This window comes from Thalia democratica, chromosome 7 (assembly GCF_965202585.1).
Source record: "Thalia democratica chromosome 7, ktThaDemo2.hap1.1, whole genome shotgun sequence".
Taxonomy (NCBI): Eukaryota; Metazoa; Chordata; class Thaliacea; order Salpida; family Salpidae; genus Thalia; species Thalia democratica.
This window is the reverse complement of record NC_139171.1, coordinates 55394441-55411348: the sequence shown is the minus strand read 5'-3', so window position 1 is coordinate 55411348 and position 16908 is coordinate 55394441. Positions and strand designations below refer to the sequence as shown.

The window sequence follows — 16908 nt, the reverse complement described above, 5'->3', positions numbered from 1 at the left end:
ACATTCTTTATTTAAAAACAATTTGGAATATTATTTTATTCTAGGATCATATTTAGAGCATATATAAAGTTTAATCGTTAATCTATAGCAGAACATGGTATATTAGTCTACACAGTTTCTATCAGTTTACATCAGCCGATTCAACTACGTAATTTGTCAGTATTAATACGTTTTGCCTTTTTAATCAATCTCTCAAGCAAAAATTATTCAAGCAGTTACTTGACCGTATAATTAAAGTTTATTATTGACCATTTTATTTATTATGTTTTAAATAACATACTAAGAGATTAAGAGAACTACCTTGAAATATTTTAAGTTGAAATTAACAAGCTTAAGTTTTTAAAGTTTTTATCAATTATTTTTTAATAAGCTAGTAATAGAATTAGTAAAGAACTATAAAGAACTTTTAATAGCTATTTGTTTATTGATGTTTTTAAGTTATATTACTATGAAAACATGTGTCAAACGTCGTATTCTGTATAAATAAATTTACAACTAAAAAACAACGAGTTCTTACGTATGTAATAAAAACATGTTTATGATATTTGGGTGCATCAAAGTTTATAAAAATTTCCATGAATTGCAGAAAAAAATTCAAATGAAATTTACAATTAGGTATTTATATATTTTTTATACCAATTTATTTCAAGTGTTATTCAAGTAGAAAAAATACATTTTTAAAATAATTGTTTATTTAATTGATTACATTGTATGTGACTATAACTTTTTGTTCAAGTACAATACATGATCTACTGTCAGGTGTGAAAAACCTTTAATGAACCATTGTAAATAACATTACGTTAAAAACCTTTGTAAGCAAAATAATTTCTAACAAACTATTATGATATTCTAGTTTTCAGAAAAGTGTTATGAAAAGAAGTAAATTTCTTTAAGCTTATTAAAAATCAATTTTTATAATGTACTTAGGCATTTAATTTTATATTTAATAAAAAGTATAGACTAGTACTTAGACGTTTTTCTGAGTAATTATTGTTCGTTTAATTAGATAAACAAGTACATATTTTTTGATGTCAAAAAGTTTACAGGTCATGAGTTACGTCGTCAATTAAAAAATACCTAGAAGTTGCTGATTGTTAATAATCAAATTTCTGTGTATTGTTTGTTTTTAAATGTCAAATAAAGCATATGTTTTTTATTATAATGACATATCAATTTGAAACAGTATGTTCATATTTTAACTATAAATAATTGTTTTTGAATATATAGAAAAAATATTATTTTTTATAAATTCAAGCATTTATGCGTTATTATGTTTTAATTTTTAATATTTTTAAAGTTTTAAAAAGCTCATAACAACAATTTTTTTTTAATTTATAGAAAAAAAGTTTAAAAAACGTTTTCTAAAACCAGTTTAAACATTTTAAATAGTTTATATTTACGCTTAAACTAAAAAAAAATCCACCTCGTGAGAAATTCCACTTGAGTATTTTGTTTAAAAATATTTCTAATGACAAAAAATTGCCTTAAGTTTACGTCTATATATAAAGTGATAAGTAAAAGCATTTGTTTAAAAAGTAACAACGATAGTTGCTTTCAAGTTTCAGACTACGTCTATAAAACTAAAAATAATACTGTACTAAATTATTTTATAACCATTAAGTTAAATATATCCTTAACGTAGATATTACTCATTAAATTTTAATTTCATATATAGTTTGTTTTATATAAATTTTGCTTGTAATAATTAAAATCTTTATATAATTCATTGATATCTAAAAGAAAAATTTGTAGAAGTTAAACACAACACAACAACAAAACTTTTAATTTTAATTAAATTATACTTTAACTGTTTTTTTTTTTAAGTATTGTGTTTATGATTAATATTAAAAATGAGTATTGTTTCAATTTTTGACTTTTTGTAACTAAATGTGTAATATATTTTTAGTTTGTTATAACTTAATTCCGTCTTTATTACAATTCCGAATAAGTTTTTATTTATTTGCTATCCTTTTAAAAGTTTCTATAAGAATTTTTAAAGTTTTTATTTGAATTTTTCAAAACTATTTATAGTATAGCAAGGTAATTTTTTAATATCAAATTATAATTTTATGTTTAGTTAGTGCTTTCTTAATCATTAAAAAGTAAGTGAGTTTTTATTCTAAAATTATAGTTTCTCAATTACGTATATTAGAAACAATAAGTTAATTATAGTTTTTTAAAAATACACTTTTAATAACAAATAAAAATGTTTCTGAAAACACAACGGTCTATTTTGCAAGATTAAAAGAATTTAAAGTAAGTTGTAACTTAATAAAAGAAATATTAGTAATTCGTTCTACTTTATATTAAACAGAGATAGACAAAATACAGCATACTGTTTAAATTTAGCTAAAACCTTATAAAAAAAAAAATTAAAATCATCCAAGATTTTCAAGCCATCGATTGAAGTTCTGTTTTGTTTTCATCAATGTCATCATTTTCTTCGCACTGTAACAAAAAACTTGTAAAATATTAGAAATTATTTTAATAAATTTGTGTATTTTTGATTTACAAATTTTAAACAGATTAAGTTAAGTTGTCATATTTAAAGATAAAATATAGATTATTTTCGTTAGTGTTACGTCTGTTTCAATCATTAAATTTAGTTTAAGCTTTTTGCTATATTTGCAACTGTTTACATTTTCAACGATAGATTAAAACTAAATTTTCAGATATTTATTATACTACGGTATTTTAACAAAAAAACTTTATAAATAAAAACAAAGTCAAGTCGATAAACTTTTGATTTTTGCATTGTGATACTTAAAACATAATTTCAAGATTTACCGTTAGTTGGAGCTATTGAGGTGATTAAATTAAATAGATAATTTGAATAAGAATCCGAAAAAAAAACAATAAACAGATGACTTAGTTTAGCGTAACACTTCGGCTGAACTTATCTTATGCGTCTAACTCATTTTGTGTAAGCTTTTACTTGCAAAATTTGTTAACCATATTAAAAAGTACTCGTTGTATATTTTTGCGAAATAAAACAAGTTGTGACTTTGTTACAAATCGATCTTTAACTGTTTTTTTTTATTTATATTGAGTATTATTATGCAATTTTTGCTAAAGTTTTATAGATACGCTAGCTTAATTTATTAACTTAAAGATGATGTATAAGGTTTAATTTCATTTGTTCATGTAAAAACTCTAAAGCAATAACAGAAAGTCATAAATTTTTTCAGAGGCTTACAAGACATCCTTGTACAGGTCTATGAGTTCAGTTTAGTTAACAAAATAAAAACGCTTGTTAAATCTGATGATAGAATTCTTATAAGGTCTACCAATAACATTATACTAATTAGTAACAGTACTACTATATTACACTCCCGTACTACTACAGTTGAAAACCCTGCTGCATCATTACTTCTACTTAATTCTACAAAAAAGAACCGTGTGAAGAAAAAAACGCTTTATAATTTTTAAGATTTTTATTTGTTTAAATACTGAGCCTTTATATGAAATATAGCGGAAACTGGTCACAAGAAAGTAAGCTTTATAATATAAAATGCACCTTTGAATTGTACAGTTTTTTTTACAGTTCTTACCTAACTTCTGCATTTATTAGCATTTTATGTACGCAAATAAAAAAAAATCATTACTTTAGAAATTCCTATCAAACAGCTAAAACATACGTAACTTCTAAATTTGAACCGAACTAATTGTATTGAAAAAAAAGTTTAAAAATCATAATAAAATATACTTACCAGAGAATAAAACCAAACATTTTAAAGTCGAAGTGCAATTTATTATTTAGACTTGTACTACTTAGGTTCGTACTTCCTGTCTAGTACGCACTTATTAGCTGTATTAAAAGTTCATTCTTAAGGTAAAGGTAAAATTATTAATTTCTGTTTTTCTCTAAACTGACACCTAACGGTAAAACAAATCAGTCTTAATTAAAGTTTAAAAGAAAACGTTAACATGTCAATTCTAAATGCAATTTACTTTTACGTATTCCGAACTATTTACCTTCCAAAACACTTGGTCTTCGTACAATTCGTCATGATTCATTCTGTCGAACAGCGGAAGTGACATGATCAATCCGGTTATTGCTCCTGTCACTAGGGAGAGTGCTATGCAGACTACCAGCGAGTAGATTTGGAACGCGGCTTGATCCTCGCGTTTGATCAGTATTTCGTAGCTGAAATTTAAACGTGACCAAATAACATGTTTCGTTTTTATGTTTAGCATCTTCCAAGTTAAACTTGAGTAAAAACTAAAAAAACACCAAAAAAAAATATTTAGTTAGTTTCAATGGTACTAAATCAGAAATAAACCTTAACTGTAAGTTTGTATAGCGTAAAATACATTTGTTAAATAAACTTCAACCTATTTAACTTAATTCAACCTACCTATCTTTGTATTGTTCTTTAGTGGCGAGAGATGCGAGTATTGCACTGATGCAGGCTCCTAAGATTCCGGGCATCCCGTGAAGATTGTGCACTCCGCAAGTGTCGTGGAGACCTATCTTCTTCTGAAGAAGTGGCTGTAAAGTAGTCACTGCTTATTTACTTTGAATCTTAAACTTATAGGTGTTTAGTAGCTACTAATGCAAAAAAAAACAAAGCTTTTAATGCTGATGGGTGCTGAACATATGTTTTGATGTAACATTTGTTTTATGTAATCAAGTACAAATGTTATACTTTATAGTACTTAGACTTTTAAGTATGTTGCTTTAAGGATATTTTAAATGTTGAACAAAACAACTAAGATTTGTAATTACAGATTTTGTAATTGTAACACAAAAAAAATAACTTTAGATGTACCATGGTGCTTTATTTTTAACTTTTATCGCGTAGTTTTTTGTTTAACTTGTACAAAATTATTTTATATTCTGTATCAACCATTGCAGAGAAAAACAGAACTTAATTAAAAATTATATTTAAAGTAATCTACTTCTATGACTTATGTTTATTTTTGAGATCAAAAGCTATAAGTAAAAAAATATCGTCTACAAAAGACAAAAATGTTCTACTTTTTTTTTTTGATATCAGCATTAGTTGCTTAATCGAAATACTTTTTATAAATGTAAAAACAAATTAAAAGGTGATTTATTATAAATAACTAATACATTTTTGTAGTAGTTATTAAAGTATATTACTATTGAACTTTGTAGTATATAGTTATTTGCCTTAACTAAAAAAGAATGCTCAAAGATTTGCTCTTCTCATTCATTTACTGGAATGTAAAGAGGTTATTTAAATATTTTTTTGCAATTTAAATATTTCTATTCACGAACTTTTCAAAGCAATATAATTCGGTGGCAAAAAAATTGCCAACTTTTCAAGAAAATTAAAAATATTAACTTTGTATTAAAAACTTTTAGTTTGTTTTATACACTTTAAAGAATATTGAATTCTTTGCTTATTATTTTGAAATTATTAAGTTTATTTTATTTACCTGAACATAGTAGTATCCGAGCGTAGAAACAATACCGGCAACTGCCCCCATTATAAGTGCAATGTACGGTTGAACGAGGAAATCTGCGTTTGCCCCCATTATAACACCACCTGCCAGTGCTGCGTTTTGTACGTGCACCTGTGAGAAGTTTGAATGTAACATAATCTTTTGAATGTTCTAGTTTGCAAAAAGAGTAGTTTAGAAGAATGTAAAATTAAATTAATCGACTTCGTTAATTATACAATCTGCTATTTCAATCACACCGCTTGCTAAGCCTGTTATAAATTTTTCAAAGGTAAAAACATTTTTATCATTTTATTAGGTGTTAAAGTACGATAAACATGTGCTAATACTGGGTTTTGCAAACAGTTTTTTAAATAGTTTATTTATGATGAATTTGGCGTGATTGTTTTTATGGATTAAAAGAAAGCTTGACCTACTTGACCGCATTGATTACACAATCTGCTACTTAAAACCCGCCGCAAGGTTTTAATATTTTTTTAAATTTTTGCATAACACTAATTGTAAGACTTCAGTGAATAAAAAACCAATAAAATAACAATGACTTACTCATTTTGATAAAGAAAAAAAAATCATATCAAGACTCTTTAAAACGAAATAAAATGAGCTTTGAAAGATTAGTTATAAGTTTAAAATATCCAAAAAAAAATTTTTTTATAAATAATTAAAAAACAGTTAATAAAACGGTTTTATATACAATTTTCAAGTGAAAATTGATTAGAGTTTTTTTTAGATTATATAGTTTGCAATTACTCACATTTTTATTAAGTAATAGTAGTACATTAGTTATAGATGAAAAATATAAACTAATTCATTAAAAGAAAACTTAACTTTTTTTTATTTATGATAACCATTTAAAATTCTATGTTTGATTTTTATTAACAACTATTTTTATTTGAAAAAGTTCTAGTGCTGTTGTCATATCTGTCGAACTACTTTACAAACTGTTTTATGCTTTTTACGTGCGAATACTTTTGTTTTTTATTATTAAACTACTATAAAATATAAATTAAAAAACGATTTATATATGTATTTTACTCAAAGTTTTTTTTCACAGTTTTTAAAGTTTTTAACATTGAAATTACCTTACTGTTGTGTAGTATATAAAAAACTTAAAATTATCCGGAAACTTATGTATCAAACTATTAATTTTCTAAGTTTAAGCGATATTCGAATAATCAAAATTTTTAGAATATCTAATTTAACGACTTATACGCTTTTAAAGGATTATAGTTGAATATTATTTAAATGTGCAACAGAAAAATTCTATGCAAGTGATCAAATAAAATAGCGTGTATGAAAATAAAGTTTGTCGCTACAATTAATAAATAAGCGTTCTAAAATTACTTTTTCTTGTGATTAAAAGAAGTTTTTTTTTTTAATTTCATAAGAATTCAAGTGTACTACGTTTTTAGCTTACAAAACAAAGAGTGCTTAACTCTATTATGAATTCTTTTAATGACCATTCTGTTATTACTTTTGCTTTGAACATTCGCGTTAATTGATTTTTGAACGTCATATTTTTTAACGGAGCTACGCCTTTAGCTTAACAAACAACAATTGCTACAATTTTGATTAGCACAAAGTCATTTATCGGAATGTAAGTGTGTTTTTTATAAAACAACTTTATATTGAAATATTTCATTTTCTTTTATTGAAATTTTTTAGCAGTATAAAACTAGCATCACGATGCATTAAACATCAAGTTTATGACAATACGTATCTTATCTATTATATAATAATGCTTGCTTGTGTTTCTTATACTAATGTTATTTATTTTAAAAGTATTCAAGCAACATTTTTTTTCAACAATTTATTAAAAAATCAAACATAAAAATTATTGATTAGACTTCAACGGAAATCAAACAATTTTGCTTTGTTGTAATTTTCACCAAGTGTAAATTTTAAATTAATATCATTTGAATATTTATTTATATTGAAAAGTATGTTAGGTGTTATAAACTTTTAAAAATACCCCACAGAACTTTTAAACGATGTTCAAGATCTAGTTTACTATGACAAAATGATAAATTAAACTCCTGAAAATGTAAAACACAAACTTCGAAAATATATTTTTAACTATTTTCTCGAAGTTTTCAGTGATGCAATTAAGCGCTCAGAAAAAAGAAACATAAAAAACCTTTCTTTTAAATATGAAATATATATATATAACTAATTGTTTTTTTCCTACCAACTACCTAATTGCATAAAACTAAGTACTGAAGATAAAGTAAACGGGCTTAAATTGCACTAATAACATGTGTACATAAGCTTTGTTAGTAAGATTAGTAATTACAACTAATCTATCAAACTTGTTGTACATATCAAGCACTGCTGTCAACGTGACGTTAGTTTGTTAAATATATCATACATGTAAAGTATATGATACAATTAATTTTATTCATAGCGCTCAACGTAGATAAATTACATGGTAATTACCGAAAATATAACTAACCACTTTGTATTGCTTGTAGTTTTTATAACTCTACCAACCAGGTAACATAGCTAACTAAGTTTAAGAATTAAAAACTAGAAATCCTGCAATTATGACGTCACTAACCATGTCGAACTTGTTGTCTTTGTTCAAAACAGCCGACAGTGCAAAAGTGCTAGTAGTGCATGCTGACAAGGACATTATCGTGTTGATTATGGCCCTTTGTCTGTCCGCCCCGGTGGCAGGTCCCGCGTTGAAACTCGGCCAAAACAACCACAAAAACAGTGATCCTAGAATTGTATCATTAAAATTAAATAAATATGTTTTAGTTTGCTACAAAAAATTGTTTAAAAATACGTCTATAAATTTAAGCATAGTTTTGATCTAATGCGTAAACTCTTCGAAACTTTAGTACAAAGTTATTGAGTTTTAAATTAAGTACTTTTTAATTTTTTTGTTTGATCTGTAAGATATTAGATATTACAAAATATAAAAAACAAGTTAAAATAAAAGTTACATAACTACAGGTTTAAATTGAAAAGAAGTATACAGCTTGTAAAGATGTTTATAATTATATTTTTTAAGTTTTGTACAAATACAATCAGAATAATAGTATCTTTAGCTGCATATTACATCTATTGCACCCTGCATGTCTTTATATTTGTTTTTTATTAATTTAATTTACATTTTTACATGGTATTTTGAATTATTTAGCTTAAAAACAAGTGAATCATAACATTTCCCATAATGAAAAAAAAAACCAATCATAGCGAAGAGATCAGACTGGTAGGAAGATCCTTCCTTTTCATTGGTAGAAGGAGCGAATTTGCTTAACACAAATGAAACAGCGAGTCCGAAGTAGCAAGCGAATATGTGAATGACAATTGTGCCTCCTACATCGGTGAGCTAATAAAGTTTTACACTAGTCGGCTAAATATTAATATTTATATAGATATAATCGTCATGTGTTATAAGTATGAAACAAAGTTTTAAACATGTTAGTATTTAGTTTTGTAGCTTTTCAAACAGGGTGGAGAAAACCTCTATGTATAACTTTAAAACTTTTCAAAAGTTCGACGTAAATATAAAACTAAGCCTTGCATCTGTCAAAAGTGTTTGGTTAAGCATCATAAGAAACAAATGTTCAGTTAATAAAAATGTGGTTCTGCTTTAAATTTTGATAAATCTCGTTAGATATTCTATTTAATTATATTGGATTAGTGATTTATGTGGTTCTTCGTTAAGAATTTATTACAGTATTTTTTTTAAGAAAGTTTATTTTTTTAATGCTACATTGATTCTTTATATAAACAATATTTAATTTTCTTAAATTGTCCTGGTGTATTAGCTGTTATGTCTGTTTTTACAGGCATTAATTTACTAGCTTACTAAGGGCATTATCAAAACTACTTAAACTAATAAAAACAAGTTTAAAAAAAAGCTTTATTGTTTCTTTTGAAACATATTTTTCATATATATTAAACAATAATTTTTTAAATACTAACTTGCAATCCTTCAAGACAAACGTAGACACCAATGTTGTAAAACACCACCTCCAAAGTTGCCATGACAACCAGTTGCGTGGGGCTGACCACACCCAATACACAACAAAAAGATATCAGGATGGTAGCCACCGCGAAATCGGCGTGGAGGAAACTGAGGTATTTAAGTTTTAATGTTTTAAGTAAATTAAGTTAATGTTTAAGTTTTAATGAATTAAATAAACAGCTACTTAATTTTTTTTATAAATTTCTTTACCCGTTTAATCGTGTTATGATGATTAAAAATAGACCGTGTTAATTAAGACGACATCGTACACCATATTTATGCTGTTGTGTTATTCGACTAATCATAAAAAACTTAACTTTTATGTTTATCTAATTAAAAAACAGTTAAAAATTGGTTACAAATTTCTTACCGCGTTTAATTACATAAACCATACAAAATTTCAAAAAAGTTACCATCGTTCATCACTCTAAAGTGCGCTTTTCTTACAGATCATAAAACTAATAGTCTAAATATCAACTTAGTTTCCACTTAAAAACCTCTCAAAATTGATCTTAGTGTTTTTTAACAAAAAACTTAATTCAATTTTGTTATATATAAACAAACTAAAAACCTCTCCAAACTAAGCTTAATTGTGCCGTCGCCCCCCACGTTACCAAACCATCCGTTGACGAGAAGCGACCACTGTATGACGTAACAGGTGAGGAGAAAGTCGAAACCCAGCGAGCCGTATCCGTGACGTTTGAGGAAGCTCAACAGGAAGCCGATACCGACCAGCATCATCACGTGCACGTCTTGAAACACTGTGTGACGTCATAAAATGTTTTATGTTTATATAGATACTGTCATTAAAACTTTTATTTTTTGAACTGATTTAGATTGATGCAGATGATCTTATTTAAAAAAGGAAAACTTCTTGATTTGATTGTCAAGTATATAATGTATCATTTTAAAGCTGTTTTCAGCGCTGTACAAAACTGTAAAAGTTAATCGGTATATTAGTTTGATTTACTGAACAACATTCTTGTTTCACCTATTTTAAATTATAAGTGAATTAATATAAAGTTTATAAAGATCATGAGCATATGTTTAAAATTTTCGGAAAATCGTTTTTAATACTTATTTAATCTAAAATAAAACATCATAACGGTTTATATTAGTCTTAAGTTTTAACTAAGTTGAAAACTTAAACTATATTGAACTTTACGAAACTTATAAATTACTACACAAATTATGTCACTGAAACAAATGAATGTGACACGTACGAGGGTAAAGTTCCGCGTCTTTCTTTAAAGCATCCTTTTGTTCTTGTGACGTATTGTTCTTGGGTCCGGTGTGATAGGGATCGTATTCCATGAAAACCCCGAACAAAATAATGAAGACTACTTGGGATGCAAATAAAAATCCCGATATTAATCCCCTGGTGTTGCTGTGTATAAAAAACATATTCAACTTGCGAAAAAGAAAGTTATTTGGAAATGTGCATGGTGCTTTTAAATAAATTTTCGATTAGTATCACTTATTTTTATTTTTTAATTAATACTATAAAATCTGACCAAAAAATCAATGTGTACTTTTGGTTAAGTTATTGTCATAAAACTATATCGCTAACGCTTTTAATAAATTAACTGTTTAAGAAATTTAACTGTGAAAAGTAAATGACATGCGGTTTTTTATTTTTGTATTATTCCATTTCGGCATTGAATTTTTTTTTAATCCTTTTGTTTCTAAATAAGTTAACCGTATGAGATTCAGGTTAGTACAGCAAGCTTAGGAAAAAATTGAAGCTGTTGCAAAATTAAATCAATTATCTTCTGTCCTTAAATTACTAACAGTTTCTATAAAGTCTTAAAACTTTTTCTATTTGTTTAACTTTTTAGTTTACATAACAATTATAGTAATTGTTTAAGTGTTCCTAGATAGTTTATACCTAAATGTGTTAATCAGTATAACTTAAAAAATCAAATAACAAATAATTAAGTATGATTCCATATGCTTATTATACGTAAGCTAAAACAATCAGTTGTTTGAAACTAACGTCATTTTTCTAGTTACAAACTTTCCAGCTTTCAGTAAAAGTGTTTGGCTTGAATGAAATTGAAACCAGCCTCGCTAACTTTATAACAGCTCAGTTAACCGCTTAACTTTTTTCTTTTTTAACCACTTTATGAATTTTACACGTAAACGTTGTATTTGCAATTAAAACATCTCATAATTATCGCAAACAGGTTTTAACTCGTATGTGCATATTTTTGTAAAAGTCATGTTAATTTGGTCGTTAGATTTAAACCACATATATGTATTTACTTAAGATTATCTTACGTGGTTTTATTGCATTAGGAATTTCTGAAAATCAAATTATGATTTATTTATTCGAACTTGTTTTTTGCTATTAATCATACGCACTTGGGTCAAATAATACTTAGAATTTTATTTGTTGTTTTGAACGGAAATGTTTAAAAAAGAAAATTTAGGCTTGTTTTTGTAACCACAACGTTCATATTTTACTGTTGACTGTAAACAAAAAAAAAATTAAATTTGCACTAAATCTACACCACATCTGAATTTATACACATATTATTGGTATTACAATATTGAAACTCAAAAAAAAAAAAAATATTTTGATAATGAAAGTTGTTTTTTATTAATAAATAGCATATAGGCTAACTTGAAATTTTTAAAAAGTATTTGACAGTTAAAACAAATATTTCAGACTCTTAAGTATTCAAAATATAATGATTAAGAAAATAATATCTTCTTTTTGTTATAGATATAGTAGTATATAAATTATATTCATTTTTTTGAATGTTGACAGCTGCTTTTTTATACTTGATAGCTTTTGAAAATATAAACAATAGCTTCAAAAGTGTTATACAAATATTAATTGAAGTAAAATTTAAAACAACAAATTTTTCTGGTATTTCTTGAAAGTGACTGCGTTTATTTTAGAAGTGATTTTCAATAAATAAAAAATATTAAATTATGAATAGCAAGTAGTTTTAAATTTCATTTTTAAAACAGTAACGATGTACAAAACATATTTTTTAAGTCAAAGGTTAATATTTTTGTCATGAAGAACAATAAATATAATTTATAACTATATGAGTTTAGTTTAACAGTTTACTTTGATATACTTCTTTTTTAAAACAATTTACATAAGCAAGTCATAAACTTTAGCTTTTTTTTTCTTCAAACTTCAACCTAAAACGTTTGTTAATCTTTATTGAAAAATAACTCTAAAAAGCAGAAAATTGACTAAAACTGTTTAAATAACGTGTTTTTTATTTTGTTTTATTGTAATTTAAGGTAACTTGTAAAATATTCTTTCTTTATAAAATATTTGACATGATATAAAACAACTTTATTGTAATTAAACTTAAACTACAAGTTTTCGAAAACTTTTATAATAGAAATTAAAACATAAGCACTTTCGAAATTATGTTATTAAAAATATAATAATTTTTATTTACTTTTATTTCTATAATTACAAAACAAAACAAAAAAGTCTATACTTTTTCATTATACTTTCATATTTGTTAAACTTTATAAAACTGCAGAAAAGTAAAAAACATGTTTTATTAGTTTGTAAAGTGTACTTTAAAGTGCTTTAATGTAAATAAGTTGCTTACTTGTTCCTAATAAAATATTTCTTTCAACATATAAAATATCCTAGTTTAACAAATATATAAACAAAATTGCAAAAGATAAAAACTGCTTAACTAATTTTTATAGATATTATTTATTAAACGAATAAAGCGCTCAAAATTTTGGTCTATAGACCTCGTGTACAAGAAACCTTTCGGTTGTCCAGTCATACACCAAGATACAGTTTACTGTCATGTCCAGAACATTACGTGTACACCAGTGGCGTAGCGTGGTATTTTGGTCAGGGGAAGCGCAAATTTTTTTCTCAAATGTTTTATTAGTTTGTAAAGAGTACTTTAAAGTGCTTTAATGTAAATAAGTTGCTTACTTGTTCCTAATAAAAATTTTCTTTCAACATATAAATATCTTAGTTTAACAAATATATAAACAAAATTGCAAAATATAAAAACTGCTTAACTAATTTTTATAGATATTATTTATTAAACGAATAAAAGCGCTCAAAATTATGGTCTAAAGACCTCGTGTACAAGAAAACTTTCGGTTGTCTAGTCATAGACCAAGATACAGTTTACTGTCATGTCCAGAACATTACGTTTGTACTACACTAAAATCTTATAGATCGCAATCTGTGCAAAAGACCTAATCCTTAAAAATTAGTAAATTATTTAAGTAATTATCTAAATATAAATCTATAAAAAAATTTACTTTAAATGAAAGTTTAGATATATTATCATTAGCTAATACTAGTTTAACCTGTAAGTTAAGTTCAAAGTGTTTTATTGATTTTACTAGAACCAGTTAAGTTATAGTTGACAGAAATTTAAGTTAAGAAATATCTACAATTTTGACGTAACATTAGATTTTTCTGGTTAATGCATTATATTGACTTATTTTTTTTGTGAGCTTAATTTTTGTTTAGTGAACTATGTAGTCTACACTGTTAATTTATTAAAACTTATCTTTTTAAACTAAACATTATGCTATAAGCAGTAAGGTGCATAAATCAAGAAGTTAAAAAGTACATACAGTTGAAATTTCAGTATACTTTTAGTCTACTAAGGATAAAAAGCGAATGTTATGTAACAGTTGTTTACAACTTAAAATTCATATAAAATGCGTTAATCTTAATAGTCGTTTATAAAATCTAAATATAGTACCTAATAAATTGTACAAAACTTAATATGTAATTAATGCAAATACCAATGTTTACTATAACAGTGGTTTTCTTTGTCTAATGCCATTAGAAAAAATAATTTTATGACCCACAAGTTTAAAACAATAAACTTCGTCAAAATAAAGCATCTCACTTTGAATTGAAGTAAACATTTTTGGATGGTCTATAAGTTTTAATATATATTTAGTATGATTTTGATGAAATATATAACTACGTTTGTTTTCATATAATTTTCTTTATCTATTTTAAACACGTGACATGAAACAAAATATCTTTGAAATTAACTATTATTTTGAATTTTGACAATGAGTAAAAAAACTGTATATAAATACTGTCGAAATAGTTAATAAAACAAAAACTTTTTATTAAAGTTTATTTAGTTTTAATCTTAGTTGAAATAATATTAATAAATTTATGCTATTTAAAACGCATATAACTTACTTTAAATGTGTAATGATGTTGTATAAAGATGTATTTTAGAAAGCTTACAAAAATTCAAATTTCAAGAGGTTTAAAAACAATAAAAGCATATAAAACATCTAAATAGAAAATGCATTGTATGCTAGGATAATAACAGTTATATGTCGTTTATGATTTAATATTTATTCGCTATATAACATACACGTACTAAGTAAATAAACAATCATGAATAGTATTAACGGAAAATAAAGTATAAAAACGCAATTTATTGAAACATATTCGAAAGACCCACGGTTGTTAATTTAGTTTGAACTTTTCACGTTTTTCTTTTAAGGTTTAAACTATGTGGCTTTAGCGCACTAGTTATATACTAAAGAGTTCTAACATCTTGTTTATTAAAAAAATATCTTAACTTTCAGTCCAAGTATAACATTCAATTATTTAATGACAAAATGACGAAAATATAAGTAAAAAAAAAATGTTGTTATAGTTTTAATTTTTTCTTAAACTTTTATTTAACATTTTTAGACCATTAAATTGTTTTTAACTTGTAAGTCACTTAAATAAATTATAAAAACTTAGTGTGATGTTTAGAAGTTATATAATTTTTATTTTGAAATATTTGAACTTTTATACAATCCTATTAGTTTTTTTTTTAATTTAATGTATAAATGTTTTTTATAATAAAACCGATGTACAACCACAATAAACTAATAACTTGTTATATAAAACACGTTTTACGTATTGTAATCTATTAAATCATACTTAACTTAATATAAAATAAAGTATAATCCGGATTAAGTTCCAATTTCTAATATCACAGACATCTTGTTTATTAAAACTTGATTTCTTGAGAGGAAAAATAAATCATGAAAGTTTTAAAAAGCATTTTGTGGCATGATTTTATTAGACAGTCTGTTTAAAATATCTATATCTGTAACATCATGAAAAGCACCAATCGTACTTGTTTAATCATAGTTCGTTCTCAACCACCAAAACCTTTAATAAAAAATTCAACTTTTATTTTTGTTTTTAATTAAATTGAAAATACATTAAGGTGAAAACCAGCTTTTATATTTGTACATAGTCTAGTTTTTACTATATTTGTTGAAGTTATGAAATTAAAATTAAAAATATTCGAATTCAGTCTATTTGGATGGTTTTAAACAATTTTTACTTTACTGTTTTATATTAAACGTATACAATTATTTTTTTACATAATTTGATAATTGGACAATAAAAACTTAGTCTAATTGTAATATAATTGGTTATCAAACAGTTTAGCATTGTTTTTAATTTTTCAGCTTCAATTTAAATATCTTACCGTTATTGCTTCTCAGTAAAGTAAAGTTGTTTCTATACACTAGTATATCTAGTTAAAAATTTACATTTATAATGTTTTTTTTTTCTGTAAGGCTCATTGCGTTTAAGCTTTACTAAAAAATACCGAAAAAATCTGGTAGACGTTTTGTATATTTATTTACTTATATACCAGTAATTTTTGCTTACAATTCAGTTCTTTTTGTATTGAAAATTTGATTATATTAAACCCATAAAAAATTAAACCAATAAATGAAACTTATTTACATTAAAGCACTTTAAAGTACACTTTACAAACTAATAAAACATGTTTTTTACTTTTCTGCAGTTTTATAAAGTTTAACAAATATGAAAGTATAATGAAAAAGTATAGACTTTTTTGTTTTGTTTTGTAATTATAGAAATAAAAGTAAATAAAAGTTATTATATTTTTAATAACATAATTTCGAAAGTGCTTATGTTTTAATTTTTATTATAAAAGTTTTCGAAAACTTGTAGTTTAAGTTTAATTACAATAAAGTTGTTTTATATCATGTCAATTTTTTTATAAAGAAAGAGTATTTTACAAGTTACGTTAAATTACAATAAAACAAAATAAAAAACACGTTATTTAAACAGTTTTAGTCATTTTTCTGCTTTTTAGAGTTATTTTTTCGATAAAGATTAACAAACGTTTTAGGTTGAAGTTTGAAGAAAAAAAAAGCTAAAGTTTATGATTTGCTTATGTAAATTGTTTTAAAAAATAGACTCATGTATCAAAGAAGTATATCAAAGTGAACTGTTAAACTAAACTCATATAGTTATAAATTATATTTATTGTTCTTCATGACAAAATTTAATAACATTTGACTTAAAAAATATATTTTGTACATCATTACTGTTTTTAAAAATGAAATTTAAAACTACTTGCTATTCATAATTTAATATTTTTTATTTATTAAAAATCACTTCTAAAATAAACGCAGTCACTTTCAAGAAATACCAGAAAAATTTGTTGTTTTAAATTTTACTTCAATTAATA

General features: G+C 24.8%; 1 protein-coding gene across 1 annotated transcript; it reads right to left on the bottom strand.

The window, feature by feature from the left end:
• Positions 1-2391: 2391 nt before the first annotated feature.
• On the bottom strand, positions 2392-10813 carry LOC145841641 (ammonium transporter Rh type B-A-like). The gene is made up of 9 exons (XM_082948993.1): positions 10633-10813; positions 9981-10170; positions 9367-9517; positions 8623-8767; positions 7988-8151; positions 5407-5544; positions 4359-4492; positions 3976-4147; positions 2392-2448 (listed from the first exon to the last, which is right to left on the bottom strand). The coding sequence occupies exons 1-9, from the start codon at positions 10811-10813 to the stop codon at positions 2392-2394; spliced, it is 1332 nt and encodes a 443-aa protein (XP_082805119.1).
• Between the last annotated feature and the right edge of the window lie 6095 nt (positions 10814-16908).

Bases quoted from the DNA above. Each gene is read 5' to 3' on its own strand.
- LOC145841641 (XM_082948993.1), bottom strand. From the start codon at position 10,813: ATGTTTTTTATACACAGCAACACCAGGGGATTAATATCGGGATTTTTA. The intron at 8,152-8,622 runs GTTTTTTTTTTC...ATACAATTCTAG, and splicing joins TGATCTCTTCGCTATGATTG to GATCACTGTTTTTGTGGTTG. The intron at 4,493-5,406 runs GTAAATAAAATA...ACTACTTTACAG, and splicing joins TCGGATACTACTATGTTCAG to CCACTTCTTCAGAAGAAGAT.